Source organism: Cottoperca gobio, chromosome 14, assembly GCF_900634415.1.
Source record: "Cottoperca gobio chromosome 14, fCotGob3.1, whole genome shotgun sequence".
Classification (NCBI taxonomy): Eukaryota; Metazoa; Chordata; class Actinopteri; order Perciformes; family Bovichtidae; genus Cottoperca; species Cottoperca gobio.
Genome location: NC_041368.1, coordinates 18,756,679 through 18,772,377, shown reverse-complemented (window position 1 = coordinate 18,772,377; position 15,699 = coordinate 18,756,679). Strand labels below are relative to the sequence as shown.

The window sequence follows — 15,699 nt, the reverse complement described above, 5'->3', positions numbered from 1 at the left end:
AAACACATAAAGGACGGGTTTATACATTCAGGAAATACATGTCTATTTAAAGTATATAATACTTGTACATACATGTTACAAGATGTATGTATTTTATTTATTAGTTATTATCATCAATGTATTTGATGGTTGATGAGTTGTGTGGCTTTTGTTTCCCCGACGAGTAGCCTACTTCAGAGTCGGGAAACATGTCCGCTACACTGCGACTGAAATCATCGCAGAAGCTGAAGGCTACATTATCTCTGGCACAAAGCATTGACTTCTTTCCCTCAGCTTTGGTCACTTGGTCTGCCTCCGACACAGTTCTTGTCACACATGAAGTCATTGACAGTGTATGTTTGTGTCCTCTTGGGCGTGCTTGTGCTTGGACGCTTTCTCCGCCGTGTGCGACTGCTAACATCTGAATGGCACACTTTACAAAAAGCACGAGTTTACCCGACTCTGCTTTTTATTAAATGAGGGAAGGTCTCCTCCCATTTGTCTAGGTACTTGCATCAAGTTTTAACTTGTTTGGCAGGTTAAACCGCGTCTCCATCTCTCTCCCGTTCACTGTGACTCAGCCATATGTTTTCTTCTTCTCTGTGTTATTGTTCCTGTTTTCTTCTTCTCTGTGTTTAATGCCGGATAACGTTTTTCAGCTAAAGTTGAACATAATACTGCCACCTGCTGTACCGGAAGCCACTTTACCACTGTACACTTTTTTTAAATTAGGCTTATTTTTATTTTTGAAAGGTTAGAAATACGGGATAATTACTGGAACATATTTAAACGGGAGGACAGCGGGATAGAAGGAAAAATACGGGATAATCCCGGGAAAGACTGGAGGGTTGACAGGTATGCCTTACACAGTGGCGGGCCGTGCATTTCACACCTAGGCCTTCAGTGATGTCCTACACAGTCCTACCTGAATTATTCCCCCTCTTAATACCATCATTATGACGCCATGGCTCTAGAAACTATACATTTAGACAGAAACGCAGTATAACCGGGCGTTGCATCCCCTTAACATATTCAAGTATAACAGAGTTATATTAATATTTCCGAAGCTTTTATAATCAATAAATCCGCATTTACAATTAAGAGTGTTAAACTACCAGCTAGGATACTGTCAAAACTTAAAAATAAAAGGCGTTTTTAAGGGATTAGTCTACAAAGTTTTATTAAGTCCACTAAAAGTATGTGAGCTTTAACAAGTGTGTTCACTAAACAGCGCATTGTAGCACCTAAAGCAGTTTCATTTAAGAAACGTGACGATAAAGAATAAAGACACATAAACTATTCACTGAAAATAAAAGAAAACAAACAAATAATTTGCATTTGTTCATGAGGATATATTTGCGACAGTGGTGAAAGTGTATTCCTAGCCTTGAATGTCCACTTTGATAAAGGTTAAACCAAAACAATTCAAGAAGTCTCCTTGAGTACTTTTACTGCACAGCTGAGCCAGTGCACCACACACATCTCTACATCTCTTGCAGAAGCATCAAACATTTTATATATTTGTCAAAAAACTAAATGCTTGTTACCAAAACAACTGATTATTTGAACACAAAATCCATCCTCCTTTCTTTCCTCAAGAAGACTTCAATGACTGTTGTACAGTTTATCTGTGCGTTTCAGTTCCACCAATAAGTCCTTTTCTATAGACATGGAGGCTAATGCTGAAAGCCGAGTCTGTCCAGTAGCATTTCTGCCATAAGTTTTAATTCGCTTTAAGGCCGAGAATGACCGCTCGGCAGAAGCAGTGGACACAGGGATAGACTCGCTAGCGTCGTGGTTGGCCTTTCTCTTCTAACGATATCTAGCATTTCTTGAAAAGTTTGTCTTGAAAATGGCGTTGTAATTATATCTGCGACCAAATCGATCTCTTCTCCTCCTTCAGCCATTGTGGGTTGAAAAAACAGCTTGTAGAAATCTACACAAATTAACTCGTTCATGGTTGCTAGCACTGCATAGCTCTGCCTCTCAATAGTGCGTATCCAATCAAAAGACGTGCACGTGCTGACGTTATCGTACGCCTTCTAGCTGGCGCCGATGTACCCAACTCGAAATCTGATTGGTTAACGCCACAGTTTGGTCTCCGTTCACTTTAAACTACAGGCGCCCACACTGTTGATTCTGAAGGCCTCAGGGCAGATTTCTTGGACCCTGGCAACACATGATGGCTGAAATATGATTGGATAAAAGCTCTAACATAAAGGCCAGACCTCCAAATCTCCATCTGAGGCTGGAAGCAGCGCAACCAAGAGGAAAGCTATGAAATGAAGAGAATAGACTATGGGGAGTAACTTAATACATATTTGTGGTGAAAATATTTCAAAATTAAATTTATATTCTGGTGATGTTTAGGCCAGCAGAGAAGGCCTTGCTGGCCCTGACGGCCCGCCACTGGCCTTACACATCTCTCTGTGGTTTTGTATTTGTTTTGTGTAACTTTGTTGTTGTTTCAGTCTTTTTGTGTCTTTTGTAGTTCCTTTATGTCTCCTTGTGGTCATTTGGGTCTCTTCCTGGTTGGTACGTGTCTCGAGTGACATTTTGTAGGGGAAGGCCGGGAAAGTCCCTGAGACTTTGTACCTCTGTGCCTTGTAGGCCCGATCAGTAATCCAGCCATCGTCAGAGTGCTTTACAGTTGTTTGTTGTTTGACAGAGGGTGTCCGATGCTGTACAGTCTGTAAAGTCCACTGAGACAAATGTGTAATTTGGGATTTTGCGCTATATAAATACATTTGGACTCCAGGACCCCAGGACTCAGGGCTCTGTCCTGGGGCCTCTCCTCTTTTCACTGTACACCAACTCAATTGACTCTGTCATTCACTGTCATGGTTTCTCCTACCACAGCTACGCAGATGACACTCAACTGATTCTGTCTTTTCCCAGATCTGAAACCCAGGTGGAGGCACGGATCTCGGCTTGTCTGGCTGATATCTCTCGGTGGATGGCCGCACATCACTTGAAACTCAACCTTGACAAGACCGAGCTCCTTTTCCTTTTTTTTTCCTTTTCAGGTAAGGGCTCTCTCATCAAAGACCTTACCATTAACATCGGCACCTCTGTTGTTTCCCCGACTCGGACTGCAAGGAATCTGGGTGTGACGCTGGACAACCAACTGTCCTTCGGTCCCAACATCGCTGCAACAACCCGCTCCTGCAGATGCACTCTGTCCAACATCAGGAGGATACGTCCCCTACTGAATCAGAAGGCGACGCAGGTTCTTGTTCAGGCTCTTGTCATCTCACGCCTTGACTACTGCATCTCCCTCCTCGCCGGACTGCCTGCATGTGCCATTCGACCTATATAGCTCATCCAGAATGCAGCAGCCCAACTGGTCTTCAATCTACCCAAGTTCTCTAACACTACACCGCTTCTCCGCTCCCTTCACTGGCTACCAGTGGCGGCACGAATCTGCTTCAAGACTCTGGTGCTGGCCTACCGTGCTTTGAATGGATCAGCCCCTTCCTACATCCAGGCCATGGTCGAACCATACACCCCAGCACGTTCACTTCGCTCTGCGTCGACCAATCGGCTCGCCACTCCTTACCCAGATTTCCCACAAACAAAACCCGCCCGTTTGCTATCCTGGCTCCAAAATGGTGGAACAAGCTCCCCATTGATGTCAGGACAGCAGAGAGTCTTCACACCTTCCGTCGCAGACTGAAAACTCACCTGTTTCAGCTGCACCTCGGCGAATGAAGAAAACTTAATAACTGTTCTTTGTATGTTGCACTTATATTGGTTTGGCTTATTTATAGCTAATAGTTGAATTTCTATTCTATTGTTTCTGTATGTTGCACTTTAAACTGGCTATTTGAAGACAGTGTTCACTTATACGATTGTACCTATTTGAGGCTATTGTACTTACAAGATTCTTGCTGTTCGGAGTTGTATCTCCATGATTGTTTGCACTTTTTGTACGTCACTTTGGACAAAAGCATCAGCTAAATGAACTGTAATTTGAATTGATTTGTAACACGTATTCGGGTAGACGATGTATTTCACTTGTTAAATCTGGATTCCCCTTCTTCCATATTCTAGATACATGGATATTCCCACAAAGGTGTTTGGCTTGTGGGAAGTGATGTTTGGTGAAGGCAGCTAAAAACAGACAAAACAAAAAGATGATATTAAAATGATGGTTGTTATCTGGGCATATGGAGTAAACCAAATCCTGTTGAGCAAAGCTGTATTGGATTTTAAATAATTTGTGTTACTACAAATGTGATATTAATTGAGGCTTTTATTACCTCTAGTAGTAGATATTCATTTATCTTAGAATTTAGAAAGAAACCCAATTGAATGTTTCATCTTTTTAGAAAGACTAGTGATGACACCTGCTCTCCTGAGATGGTTCAACTTTACGATTAGAGATGGAAGTGTTTGACTTTGTTAAGATTGGGGTAAGAATTTAAGCAGGACTTCCTTCAAATCAAATCAAATCAAATCTAATTTATTTATATAGCCCAATATCACAAATGACACATTTGCCTCAGTGTGCTTTACAGACTGTACAGGATACGACACCCTCTGTCCTTAGACCCTCGCATCGCACAAGGAAAGACTTCCTAAAAGAAACTCCATAATTAAAGGGGGAACAATGGAAGAAACCTCAGGGAGAGCAACTGAGGAGGGATCCCTCTCCCAGGACGGACAGAAGTGCAATAGATGTTGTGTGTTCAGGATAAACAACAATAGTGCCCCTGAGCAAGGTACTTAACCCTTGAGTTGCTCCAGGGAGACTGTCCCTGTAGTTCGATCACTATAAGTCGCTCTGGATAAGAGCGTCTACTAAATTACCTGTAATGTAATAGTACAAATACAACATCCATTTGACAGAAATGATGTTGTGATCAAAAATTAGAAATTATGGATGAATCCAGGATAATGTCAAAAAGGCTTCCCGATGTCCGGCAGGACCAGGGCAGCAGGCGCAGCCACAATTCCTGATCCTGACGTAAACTTTATCAGTGGCAACCTGCCACATGAGAGACAGAAACTCCGGGGATGATGTCGCTGATGCTGAGTTAGTAACATACATTCACATAAATGCATACAGATAGAGAGGGAGAAGAGGGGAGAAGGAGGAGAGCAGGGAGGTGTCCCCCGGCAGTCTAAGCCTATAGCAGCATAACTAGGGGCTGATCCAAGGCAAACCTGAGCCAGCCCTAACTATAAGCTTTATCAAAAAGGAAAGTCTTTAGCCTGCTCTTAAATGTGGAGAGTGTGTCTGCCTCCCGAACACAAACTGGAAGCTGGTTCCACTGGAGAGGAGCTTGATAGCTGAAGGCTCTGGCTCCCATTGTACTCTTAGAGACTCTAGAAACTACAGGTAACCCTGCAGTCTGGGAGCGTAATGCTCTAGTTGGTTTATAAGGTATTATGAGATCTTTAAGATATGCTGGAGCCTGACCAGTAATTAATTTGTAAGTCAGGAGAAGGATTTTGAATTCTATTCTATATTTTACTGGGAGCCAGTGCAGAGCAGCTAATACAGGAGTAATATGATCCCGTTTCCTAGTTCTTGTCAATACACGTGCTGCTGCATTTTGGATCAACTGAAGAGTCTTAAGCGCCTTTTTGGGACAACCTGATAACAATGAGTTGCAGTAATCCAGCATTGAAGTAAATGCATGAACTAGTTTTTCTGCATCATTTTGAGACCGGATGTGTCTTATTTTTGCAATGTTACGTAGATGAAAGAAGGCAGTCCTTGAGATTTGTTTTATGTGGGAGTTAAACGACAGATAAAGAAGAAAACAACAGATTTTTGTGATTCTCACAATCAATTTATTTATTTATTTGTAGAGTTTTGAACATTGACTTTTCATAAATGTTTCATAAAGATTGTTAACATGTAAAGAGTTAAATTCACTCTTAAAAGGATGATGAGCAAACTCTTCTTCACAAGGTTACATTTACATTTTTACCAGTTTTATGGTGTTAGCACTTTTTGAGTACAATAAAGAAAAGTGATATGATTTTGTAATATTGGTACAACAGCATCACAGTGTGCAGTACAAACAGCATTATGTAGAGTAATACAAAGTAAACATTAAATATACATATTATGAAGATATGTCATAATAAAAATATAATATATAAATATATTTTGCATATGCAATGTTTTTCCATGCACAGTATATAATGACAATGTTTAGTAAATATAACTAAATATATATAATAGAATCAAATTTCAATAAACAACATTGTTTAATCCAAATTAAGAGAGAAATTATTTGTTTTCCATTTCACCATTTTACTGAATTGACACATTAAAAACAGAAAATATAAGAAAGAACATCACAGGCCCACCTATTACGTTTGATCTCTGCAGCAGACACACCTCAACATTTACTGTATAGAGACGAGTCACTCTTTAAACTCCTGTGAGCTCACACAACTCAGCAGTGTCTCCATATGATGATGGAATCCAGAATCCAGCTAAGAGAGGCTGAGGGAACGTGGTCTGGACTCTGTGGAGGAGAGTCATGGTTTCAGAGACGTTGTAGAAAGAGAGAGTCCCTGCCCTGTGATCCAGGTAAATTCCTACTCTGGAGGACTGAAGCCCTGAGATGGAAGTAGAAATATTGTTATGTTTGAAGTTATAACCGCCAATGTTACATTGTAATGACCAAGATTTGTCATTTACTCCAAATGCACATTCTTCTATGGTCCCTTTTCTTATAATATTCTTATTTGCAACTGCTATACGAACTATCCCGCTCCACTTCACCTCCCAGTAACAACGTCCAGTCAGACCCTCTCTACTCAGAACCTGCCACCATTGATCAAATCTGTCTGGGTGATCTGAATATAACTGTTCTACTGCCATTAATGTTGCTTTTCTGTTCCTGTCACTCAATGACAAACGCCTGTGTGCTGTATTTGGATCCAGTGTGATTTGACAATAATATTTCATAAATTCTGCTCTGGGTCTGGGCTCTGCTTGAGGCATTAAAACATCCACTTCAGTCACTGCAAGTGAGATGTGTCTCCACTCCTCACTCAGAACAGCCTGCAGTTTATCTCTGGCCTCTGACACCGCCGCGGTCACATCCTCAAAAGAGCGCAGAGGACAGATATCAATGCTGGGTAAGTCTTTAGACTCACTCACACGTGACAGCGAGGGGTAGTTGTTTAGGAAATGCAGGTGATCCTCTGTGTGTGAAAGTTGTTGAAGCTCAGTGTCTTTCCTCCGCAGCTCAGTGATCTCCTGCTGCAGCTTCTCCTCAAACTCTTCAGCTTGACTCACTTGAGTTTCCTGCTGGGATCTGATCTCCTGCTTCACTTCAGAGCTTCTTTTCTTAATGAGATGGATCAACTCAGTGAAGATCTTCTCACTGTACCTCACTGCTTCATCAGCAGAATGATTGATAGCCTCCACCCTCTGTTGAAGCACCTTGACGTCCTTTTCTCTGTCCTGGACTCTCTGTTGGACCTTTTCCCGGCTCACCCCAAGCTCCTTCTGCCTCTCAGCCCTCTCTGCTGCAGCGGAGACTGTGTCATGGCCTTTATGATCATCCATGGAGCAAAGATAACAAATGCACTGCTGATCGGTGCGGCAGAAAATCTTCATCACCTCGTCATGACGAGAGCAGATGTTCTCCTGAAGCTTTGAGGTGGCTTCAACCAGCTTGTGTTTCTTTAATGCAGCTACTTCATAGTGAGGCTGCAGGTGTTGCTCACAGTAAGAGGCCATACACACCAGACAGGACTTGAAAGCTTTCAGTTTCATCCCAGAGCAGAAATCACAGGCCACGTCTCCAGGTCCTGCATATGTAAGATCAGGTGAAGCGGCTTGAAGTCCTACTTTCTTCAGTTCCTCCACTAACTCTGCCATCATTGTATTTTTCACCAGGACAGGCCTCGGTGTGAAGCTCTGCCTGCACTGAGGGCAGCTGTGGGTTTTCTTCTCATTCTCTTCATCCCAGCAGTCTGTAATACAGCTCATGCAGTAGCTGTGCCCACAGGGAATAGTCACCGGATCCATTAGAAGATCCAGACAGATTGAACAGCTCAGTTGTTCTCGATCCAGAATCACTTGCTGCGCCATTTCTTCTCTCGACAACAGTGAGTATGAGTCAGGTTCACTCTCGGCTTTGTGTCTTCACTGATCTGCAGTGTATGTGTGTTACAGCTCTTACATGTAATCACATGGTGCTTACACCCATATAAAGTTGTCCTTCATTCCAGGAAGAGGAGTGGTTTGAGAGTTGCAGTCTGTTTTTAGCCCTCTGTTAGTCTGCCTTTCAGATAATGACAGAATTAATTAAAGAATACCTAATACTACTACTACGACTACTACAGTACTACTAATGATCATGATAATAATAAACATAGCACCTTACACCATACCTGTCAACATTGGAAACTCAAAATAAGGGAGGTTTTCTGGTATTAAAGTATATATTACTTGTACATACATGTTATAAGATGTATGTATTTTATTTATTAGTTATTATCATCAATTTATTTGATGATTAATGAGTTGTGTGACTTTTGTTTCCCCGACGAGTAGCCTACTTCAGAGTCGGGAAACATGTCCGCTACACTGCGACTGAAATCATCGCATAAGCTTTGTAAAAAAATAGTCTCCAAGGCTCAAGCATCACAGACATGAACACAGTTTACATGGCGTCTCTGCTCCACGTGTTGATCTCGGTGCTTCGTAAAAAAAGATCCTCGCAAAGCACAGAGCGCTCACTCTAACACGCCCCCATCAAACCAAGTAACTAAGGAGCGCTCACTCTGAGCCAAAAAACATGTCCCAACTCTATAAACATAGAAATAGGCAGCACAATGTTTCTTCTTTTTAGAAAGACTAGTGATGAATATAGTATTCAGTGAATACGGTGTTTAGTAAATACTGTGTGTAGTAAATACTGTGTGTAGTGAATACTTCAAACATATGATTTTAATGAGGCATTAAAATGTTGTGTATCAGACTTCCCACAGCCCCCCCACACACAGTAAACTTTCTGTGTCTCACCTTGTATATGATGAAGATGAGCAGCACCAGCAGCAGCCTGCCAGCACAGCCAGAGTCCGGCACCGGTTAACCCTAACCCTAATGATAATGATAATGATAATGATAATGATAATGATAATGATAATCAAAATCATAATCATAATCATAATAATAATAAACACAACACCTTACACATCTCTCTGTGGTTATGTCTCTTTATTTTTAGTTTTGTGTAACTTTGTTATTGTTTTAGTCTTTTTTGTGTCTGTTTGTAGTTCCTTTATGTCTCCTTGTGGTCATTTGGGTCATCGTGAGAGTGCATTACAGTTGTTTGTTGTTTGACAGAGGGTATCCTATGCTGTACAATCTGTAAAGTCCACTTAGACAAATGTGTGATTTTGGGCTATAGGCTATACATAAATTAGATTTGTAACACATATACAGGTATACCATGTATTTCACTTGTTACATCTGGATTTTCCTTCTCCTTCCTTGTGTATTAAGACAAAACAATCATATTTTAAGTATTGTTGATGTCCAGTTTTAAGACAGAGAAAAATGCACCATATAGCAGTGTGTTTCCTCGTAAAAAAACAAAAAAAAACATGCATGGTTTCTCCGGAAGCTGTCTCAATGTCCGGTTGTGTAACATGTATTTTCTTCCGCCACTGCCCGAACTATTCTTTCCTATGAGCCGAAACATCACCATGTCGTGATAACCGTTCATACTTGCATCCAGCTAAATTAGAAAAATATGACGCGTATTTTGAATAAACTTCACATCTCGTACGTTTTATTATTTGTGTTATATCATTCGGATGTTTTGAACCTTACGTCTGTGACTGCACAAGGTAAGACTGACAGCTACTTGTTAGCTTAACAGTGCTAGCAAAACACTGCGAACTGACAGTTAACGTTAATGTTAATTAACAGTTAAGTAGTTGTACTAACTTCTTATTTAATTTATTATTAACAAGCTAGTTGTCTCAATGTTGTGTTTTCGTGTTAACAATATATCAGCTCCTCCCAACGAGTTTAATTCTCCAAGCTAGTTGACATTATCATAAATGAATAGAGATGTTATAACAGTAAAGTTACACTGCTAATCAAACGTTTATAAACACAGTACAATTTAATATAGGATTTTAGTTGAGAAGCCAGTGATCAACTCACGGTAAATCACAAAAAAATATAATTGATAAATAATTTTAACGAATAACAATAAGTAAGTTTAGGAAATGTTATGACTTGGGTTTTAATGGACAGGACCTAGCTAGCTAGCTAGCTAGCGCAAGGATTTATTGCAGGAAGGTAGCCTGAAGCTTCTAGCCTGATAATCAGACTGAATTGCCTTTTAATTCCACTTCAGGTGAATCCCTTCTATTTGAATCACTGAATAAATCAGTGATGAGGTTGATTTAGAGGTCTGGAACAAGGCTAGAACTTTTCAGTGAGTTTTTCTTTAGACTCACACACTCACTCAACAATTGCAATGGGAGGTAACTGTCAGCTTATGGCAAAGAAAAAGAGTTATTATCAGAAATTTAGTTTAGTTTAGTTCAGAGGTTTTCAAAGTCAGGGACGCGGGCCTCCCCAGGGGGGCTCAAAACCGTTTAAAGGGAGGCTCAGTGAATGGAAGTGAAAACATATTACATTAATCATCAAAAGGAGATCAACACCTAAATGTGTGTGACTTGGTTAAAGATATAATTCAGAGATTCAGTAGTTTTGGACGAATATTACCGATTTCCCCACTTTCACAGAGTCAGAAACTAATAAATGCCTTAGGTGTTATGTGTTTGGTGTAGTCTGAAGTTTTGTCAAACAGCAATATTAGGCTACCTTGGCTCAATTGTTGAGTGTCTATGGCAGGGGTGGGGAACCTCCGGCCAAAATAAAATGGCCCTCGATAGGAAAAAGGTTCCCCACCCCTGGTCTATGGGATCAAATAACATAATCATGATCCCATATGCATCCAGGAATTGAGTGAAACTAAGCAAGTAAACTAAGGGGGGGATGAGGGTGTGCCTTTTTCCAAGTTGTCTAGGGGAAAGCACACAGTCTCAGACTCAGCAGCTTCTGTTTGATTATGAACTTATTCTTACTTCTTAAAGTAATTGTTGAGGTAACTAGGGCCATTTAAGATCATATGGACCATGCCAATAAGAGATAATCTTCAGAGAAGCCAAAAAGCTAATCTTTAGCACGGTCATACACTAGGAAACCTGGAAGGACCGCCGTTAGGGGGAAATGTGTAATACACTGAGTTTAATCTATAGTTGACTGTTTTTCAGAGAATGATGAGTCACTGGAGCTCGTACTGCCAGAGGATGCCGTGCCCGACTTGGAGAATAGCCCAAAGTTTGTGGAGTCAGAAGACCTGGACTCTCTGCCAAAGAGGCAGTTCAAGACAGCTGAGATCGCAGATGCTTTGATGGGAACCGAAACCCCCATCGATCCATCTGACATCGAGTCCCTATTCCCCAAAAATGTGAAAGACTTCCAGTCAGGCTTCTTCTTGCCTTGTGATGAAAACAGTGCCCAGTGTGGCTCACCTGCTCTGGCTGCTAAAGGAGCGTCACTGGAGGAGAGGAGCGACGAATCATCACAGCAGGTAATTCACTCAGAGCACTATAACATAAACTGGAGTTTTAAATTGGAGTTTGAAGAGTAGGGTGAGGGTGCTTTCATGGAAACCTTGGTAAAGTTTGGCTCGTATTCTTTCCCACTTCTTCTGGTGATAAACAACCACTGTGTGGAGCTGCAGTGGCAGCAGATGATGGTGAATTGCCAAATAGTGTGTACATATTAAACAGTTCATTTTGGGGGAATTCACAAACAGATTTCAGCATAGGAGAAAAAAATATCACCAAATTGCATTATTAATTGGATAAATTAAATATGATTTTCCACATGTTTTTTCTTGAATTTATGCTTTATGTTATTTATGTTAGTTGTAACCCTAGTTTAAAACTATTGTGATGTCATTCTGGAGCCTGGTGTTATAGAAGCATGCCTCAGAGATGGGCTCTGTTAAAGTGAACACAGTGATGAGTGCAGTGGTCGTAGCAGTAGTGCAGAAGTGGACATCTCTTTCAATTTTTAACCTCCAGATCACTCTTGACATAGTGCGTGCGGACATCGCGCCAACCGAAGAGCAGAACACCACAGAGACGGCCAAGACGTACAAGGTGAACTGTGATAAGAGGAACATCACAGAAATGGACAATTTCACGGTGCAGGTCCTCAACGCTTCACAGGTACTCATGCTGCCCTCTGAGGCTCGCTGGTGGAGCGGTGCCATCAGAGCTGTTAACATCTGAATGTTATTTCCTGAATTTAAACAACTTAAAACATTCTTTAAATTGTCCATAAGGTTCCTAATCATTCATTCATACATTTGGTACCCTACTATAAGAATTAGAAATCCAGTTTTGTATTGTTGTGCAAATCCGAGTAACAATCTAATGAATTGCTTCATTGTAATAGACTTAAGACTATAAGTGTTTGATCTGCTGATAACAGGCACGAACAACTACCTTAGCAGAGGTAATTGTATCCTTTATCAAGCACTATATTAATATTAACAAACCAGAGTTCGCCGACTCATTTGCAAATGAAATATGGAAAAGAATGACAGCAATGCACAGAAAGAAAATAGACACATGGTCTGAGAAAAGGGTAGAATACACTGATTCATTGTTGCAATCAATCCAGGGGTTGCTCTTACGTGTTTTCTGTTTTATTTCAGCTTAATAACATAATTAACAGTTTTTAGCCTTTATAAAAGACGTGATCTGACTATACTGATAATTCCCATAAAACACAGTCTGTTTTTATTCCTCAAATAAAAAGCCAGAGGAGAAGAATCCATCCCTCAGTCTTTGTGTTTATGCCACATGTCTCTCAGGACCTGATGGAGTTCCTGAATGCGAACAGCACAGAGTGCTCCGTGGTGCTGTTCTTCACCTCCTGGTGCCAGTTCTCAGCCGGCCTGGCTCCTCACTTCAACGCCCTGCCCCGAGTCTTTCCCAGCATGCACTTCCTGGCACTGGATGCCTCGCAGCACAGCAGGTGAATGGTCATGACTTCTGGCATTAATGTGCAACCTCCCTCCCTCTGGAAAAGCCCACTTTAATGGAGCATTAAAGGATTTCAGATTTTATTTTATTGGTCTGTTGCTCAGGTAACTTTAGCCTTTATCTGGTAGAATTATAACTCACAGTTTTATAGCAACTAGTAAACTACAACTAATTACATCAGGGATGCATCAAAAAGGTTATCCAGTGCGGAGAAATTGAAAGTATGCTTGTGCATCTGACCAACGATACAAAATGTAAAATCTGGTTTTCTTTATGCTTTTTATGTTACGACCCCGGCTCGGTGAGGGAAAGGGAGTAACATACACCAGATGTTGATGGTAAAATAAGATATTTATTAAATATGGTGGACAATTTGACAAACAATTGCTTTTAACGACACCACAAAGAACAAAAGGAGGGCTCTTAACATAAGAGCAAATAAGGCATAAAAGCCAAACTAACAAAACAAACTCGGTGAAAACTTGACAACAAAAGAACACAAAACAGCGCCGGGGCACCCTAACGTGCCTAACAGAAAACGCTGCAAACTTCTAATCAAGTTACGCCAACGGTAAATCTAGTTCCAACACTAGTCTAGTTAGGATACAGAACACAGCATTTCAACCCACAAGATACGATACTCTAGTATCCACACACACACAAGTACGAGGCATGCGGCTGACAACACCAGCAGCCCCGCCTGTCGAGCTGGCCTGGCATTTGTATCCACCGGAACAGGTGCACCCCAATCACAGCCGGTCTTCATCAAGGTGGGAGGAGGAAGTGTCGCATACCTAACCTGCATAGCTAAATAGGGACACAAGGTGCATGCATCCACAAAGTAATCCCCCGCAGATAAACAAGGCCGTGGCCGTAACAATGGGTATAAATATTATTACTTCAAGCAACTTTATGTAAACCAAAAGCTGTCTGGAGCAGTGGTTCTCAACCTCTTAGACATGTGACCCTAAAATAAAGTCTGCTTGTGACCATCATCACAGGTTATTGCCTCAGTACAGACGTGGGTTGTGAGCAGTTCTGCATAATGCACATTTTCTTTCTGGGATTTGTCTAACCCTATTTTTAGAGAAAGGATAATACAAACTTTATTTCTTTATCCCTCTAACCCCTTGGTTGGGAACCACTGCCTCACACTGAGCTTACACTTGTGCTTTGCTTGAGACAAATAAACAAATAAAACCAAAACTAACTGTACCTTGAGATACCAGGAAAATCTAAACTTTGTAACAGTTTTTGTTGGGACTGACTAATGTTTTGGTTCCATTCTATGATAATATTCAATTTGTGGAGGAATGTGTTATATTGAGAGGTGTTTCTAATATTCTGTCTCTCCTCGTGGATGTAAATGTCTGTGAAAAACATAAGAAAACACCCGTGAATATAATACAGATAACTAGAGCATCACTACCAACTGCAGACCCTTTTTGATGTTAAGATTTATTTAGTTTAGATGGATTACACTGTAAATCACACCAGACCAGCAACTCAGGTGAATATCTGCAACTTAATTTGTCATTAATTGTCTTGTCTGTCTCCGCCTTCCATCCACCAGCCTCTCCACGAGGTTTGGGACCGTGGCAGTGCCCAACATCCTGCTGTTCCAGGGGGCCAAACCCATGGCTCGCTTCAACCACACAGACAGAACGCTGGAGACGCTCACCTCCTTCATCGCTAACCAGACGGGTACAAACCGAGTAGAAAAACAGTCCGGAATAATGCTGTTTTACTTTTGAGACAAGCAAGTTTAGCTTTCTCTGGAGTTCACTCTCTGCTGACTTGTTAGCGACCACACTTGATGAAATACTAATGTGACATTAAGGTAAACGTACATGTTCTCAGGGACGGAGGTTAAGACATTCCTCTGTGCACTTGCTTTGTTTCTGTTGCTGGAAAACATCATGCTTAATAATTAATTCCAAGGGAAATTGTTGTGCAGTTGCAGTTGCAATGCAAAGTGGTCCGAAAACACATTTCTGGCACAAAGTAATTGATGACTTCTGTACAAATGAAGTAATAAATGTTTTGGTTTTATGTAAGTTATACTATCAAACCTCTGGATAGATGGCAAAACAAAACAAAAGTCACATGTATTCCATCACTGCTCATCCAGCCTGCTGTATTATCTGATCATCTGTTTATATGTTCCAGGGTTCGAAGTCGGCTCAGACAAAAACGTGACGGATACAGACCGCGTCGGACCCCTGCCCAGCGTCCCGGTGAAGAGCATCGACTGGCTGCTGGTCTTCTCTGTACTCTTCATCACAGGCTTCACTACGTACGCCATCCTGCGGACAGACAGCATCCGCTGGCTCATACCGGGACAGGAGCACGAGCATCAGGACTGAATACATAACACAAACAGACTGCAAGTCACTGGGTGTATAGATTTTAGTTTGTTATTAAATTAACAGTTGCTAATTTGCTTTTGTTTCAAGTGTGTGATGAACCAAATACATGTATGTGAGCCATTGTGATTTATAATAAATAATGTAATGATACATAGCTGTTAACATTTCAAGGCTTTCGGCTATGTTCGAGTCAACAGGCTTGTGTTTGTGTGTAGTTCTATCCTATGCCTTTTTTTATTAGATATTCTTCTTCAGCCAGCAAGTAAAAAGTGAAAAGAAAAGCTGT

General features: G+C 41.1%; 2 protein-coding genes across 2 annotated transcripts; one reads left to right on the top strand and one right to left on the bottom strand.

The window, feature by feature from the left end:
- Positions 1–6,408: 6,408 nt before the first annotated feature.
- LOC115018845 (E3 ubiquitin/ISG15 ligase TRIM25-like) lies at positions 6,409–8,227 on the bottom strand. Its single transcript, XM_029448073.1, has 2 exons — positions 7,247–8,227; positions 6,409–6,561 (listed from the first exon to the last, which is right to left on the bottom strand). Exons 1-2 carry the CDS (start codon positions 8,045–8,047, stop codon positions 6,541–6,543), a joined length of 822 nt encoding a protein of 273 aa, XP_029303933.1. The 5' UTR covers positions 8,048–8,227; the 3' UTR covers positions 6,409–6,540.
- A 1,383-nt stretch (positions 8,228–9,610) lies between these two features.
- Positions 9,611–15,563, top strand: txndc15 (thioredoxin domain containing 15). Its single transcript, XM_029447414.1, has 6 exons — positions 9,611–9,813; positions 11,257–11,576; positions 12,076–12,222; positions 12,873–13,036; positions 14,618–14,748; positions 15,214–15,563. Exons 1-6 carry the CDS (start codon positions 9,717–9,719, stop codon positions 15,408–15,410), a joined length of 1,056 nt encoding a protein of 351 aa, XP_029303274.1. The 5' UTR covers positions 9,611–9,716; the 3' UTR covers positions 15,411–15,563.
- The last annotated feature ends 136 nt before the right edge of the window (positions 15,564–15,699 follow it).

Bases quoted from the DNA above. Each gene is read 5' to 3' on its own strand.
- txndc15 (XM_029447414.1), top strand. From the start codon at position 9,717: ATGACGCGTATTTTGAATAAACTTCACATCTCGTACGTTTTATTATTT. The intron at 12,223-12,872 runs GTACTCATGCTG...CATGTCTCTCAG, and splicing joins AGGTCCTCAACGCTTCACAG to GACCTGATGGAGTTCCTGAA. The intron at 14,749-15,213 runs GTACAAACCGAG...TATATGTTCCAG, and splicing joins CTTCATCGCTAACCAGACGG to GGTTCGAAGTCGGCTCAGAC.
- LOC115018845 (XM_029448073.1), bottom strand. From the start codon at position 8,047: ATGGCGCAGCAAGTGATTCTGGATCGAGAACAACTGAGCTGTTCAATC. The intron at 6,562-7,246 runs GTGAGTCAAGCT...CTTCCATCTCAG, and splicing joins GATCCCAGCAGGAAACTCAA to GGCTTCAGTCCTCCAGAGTA.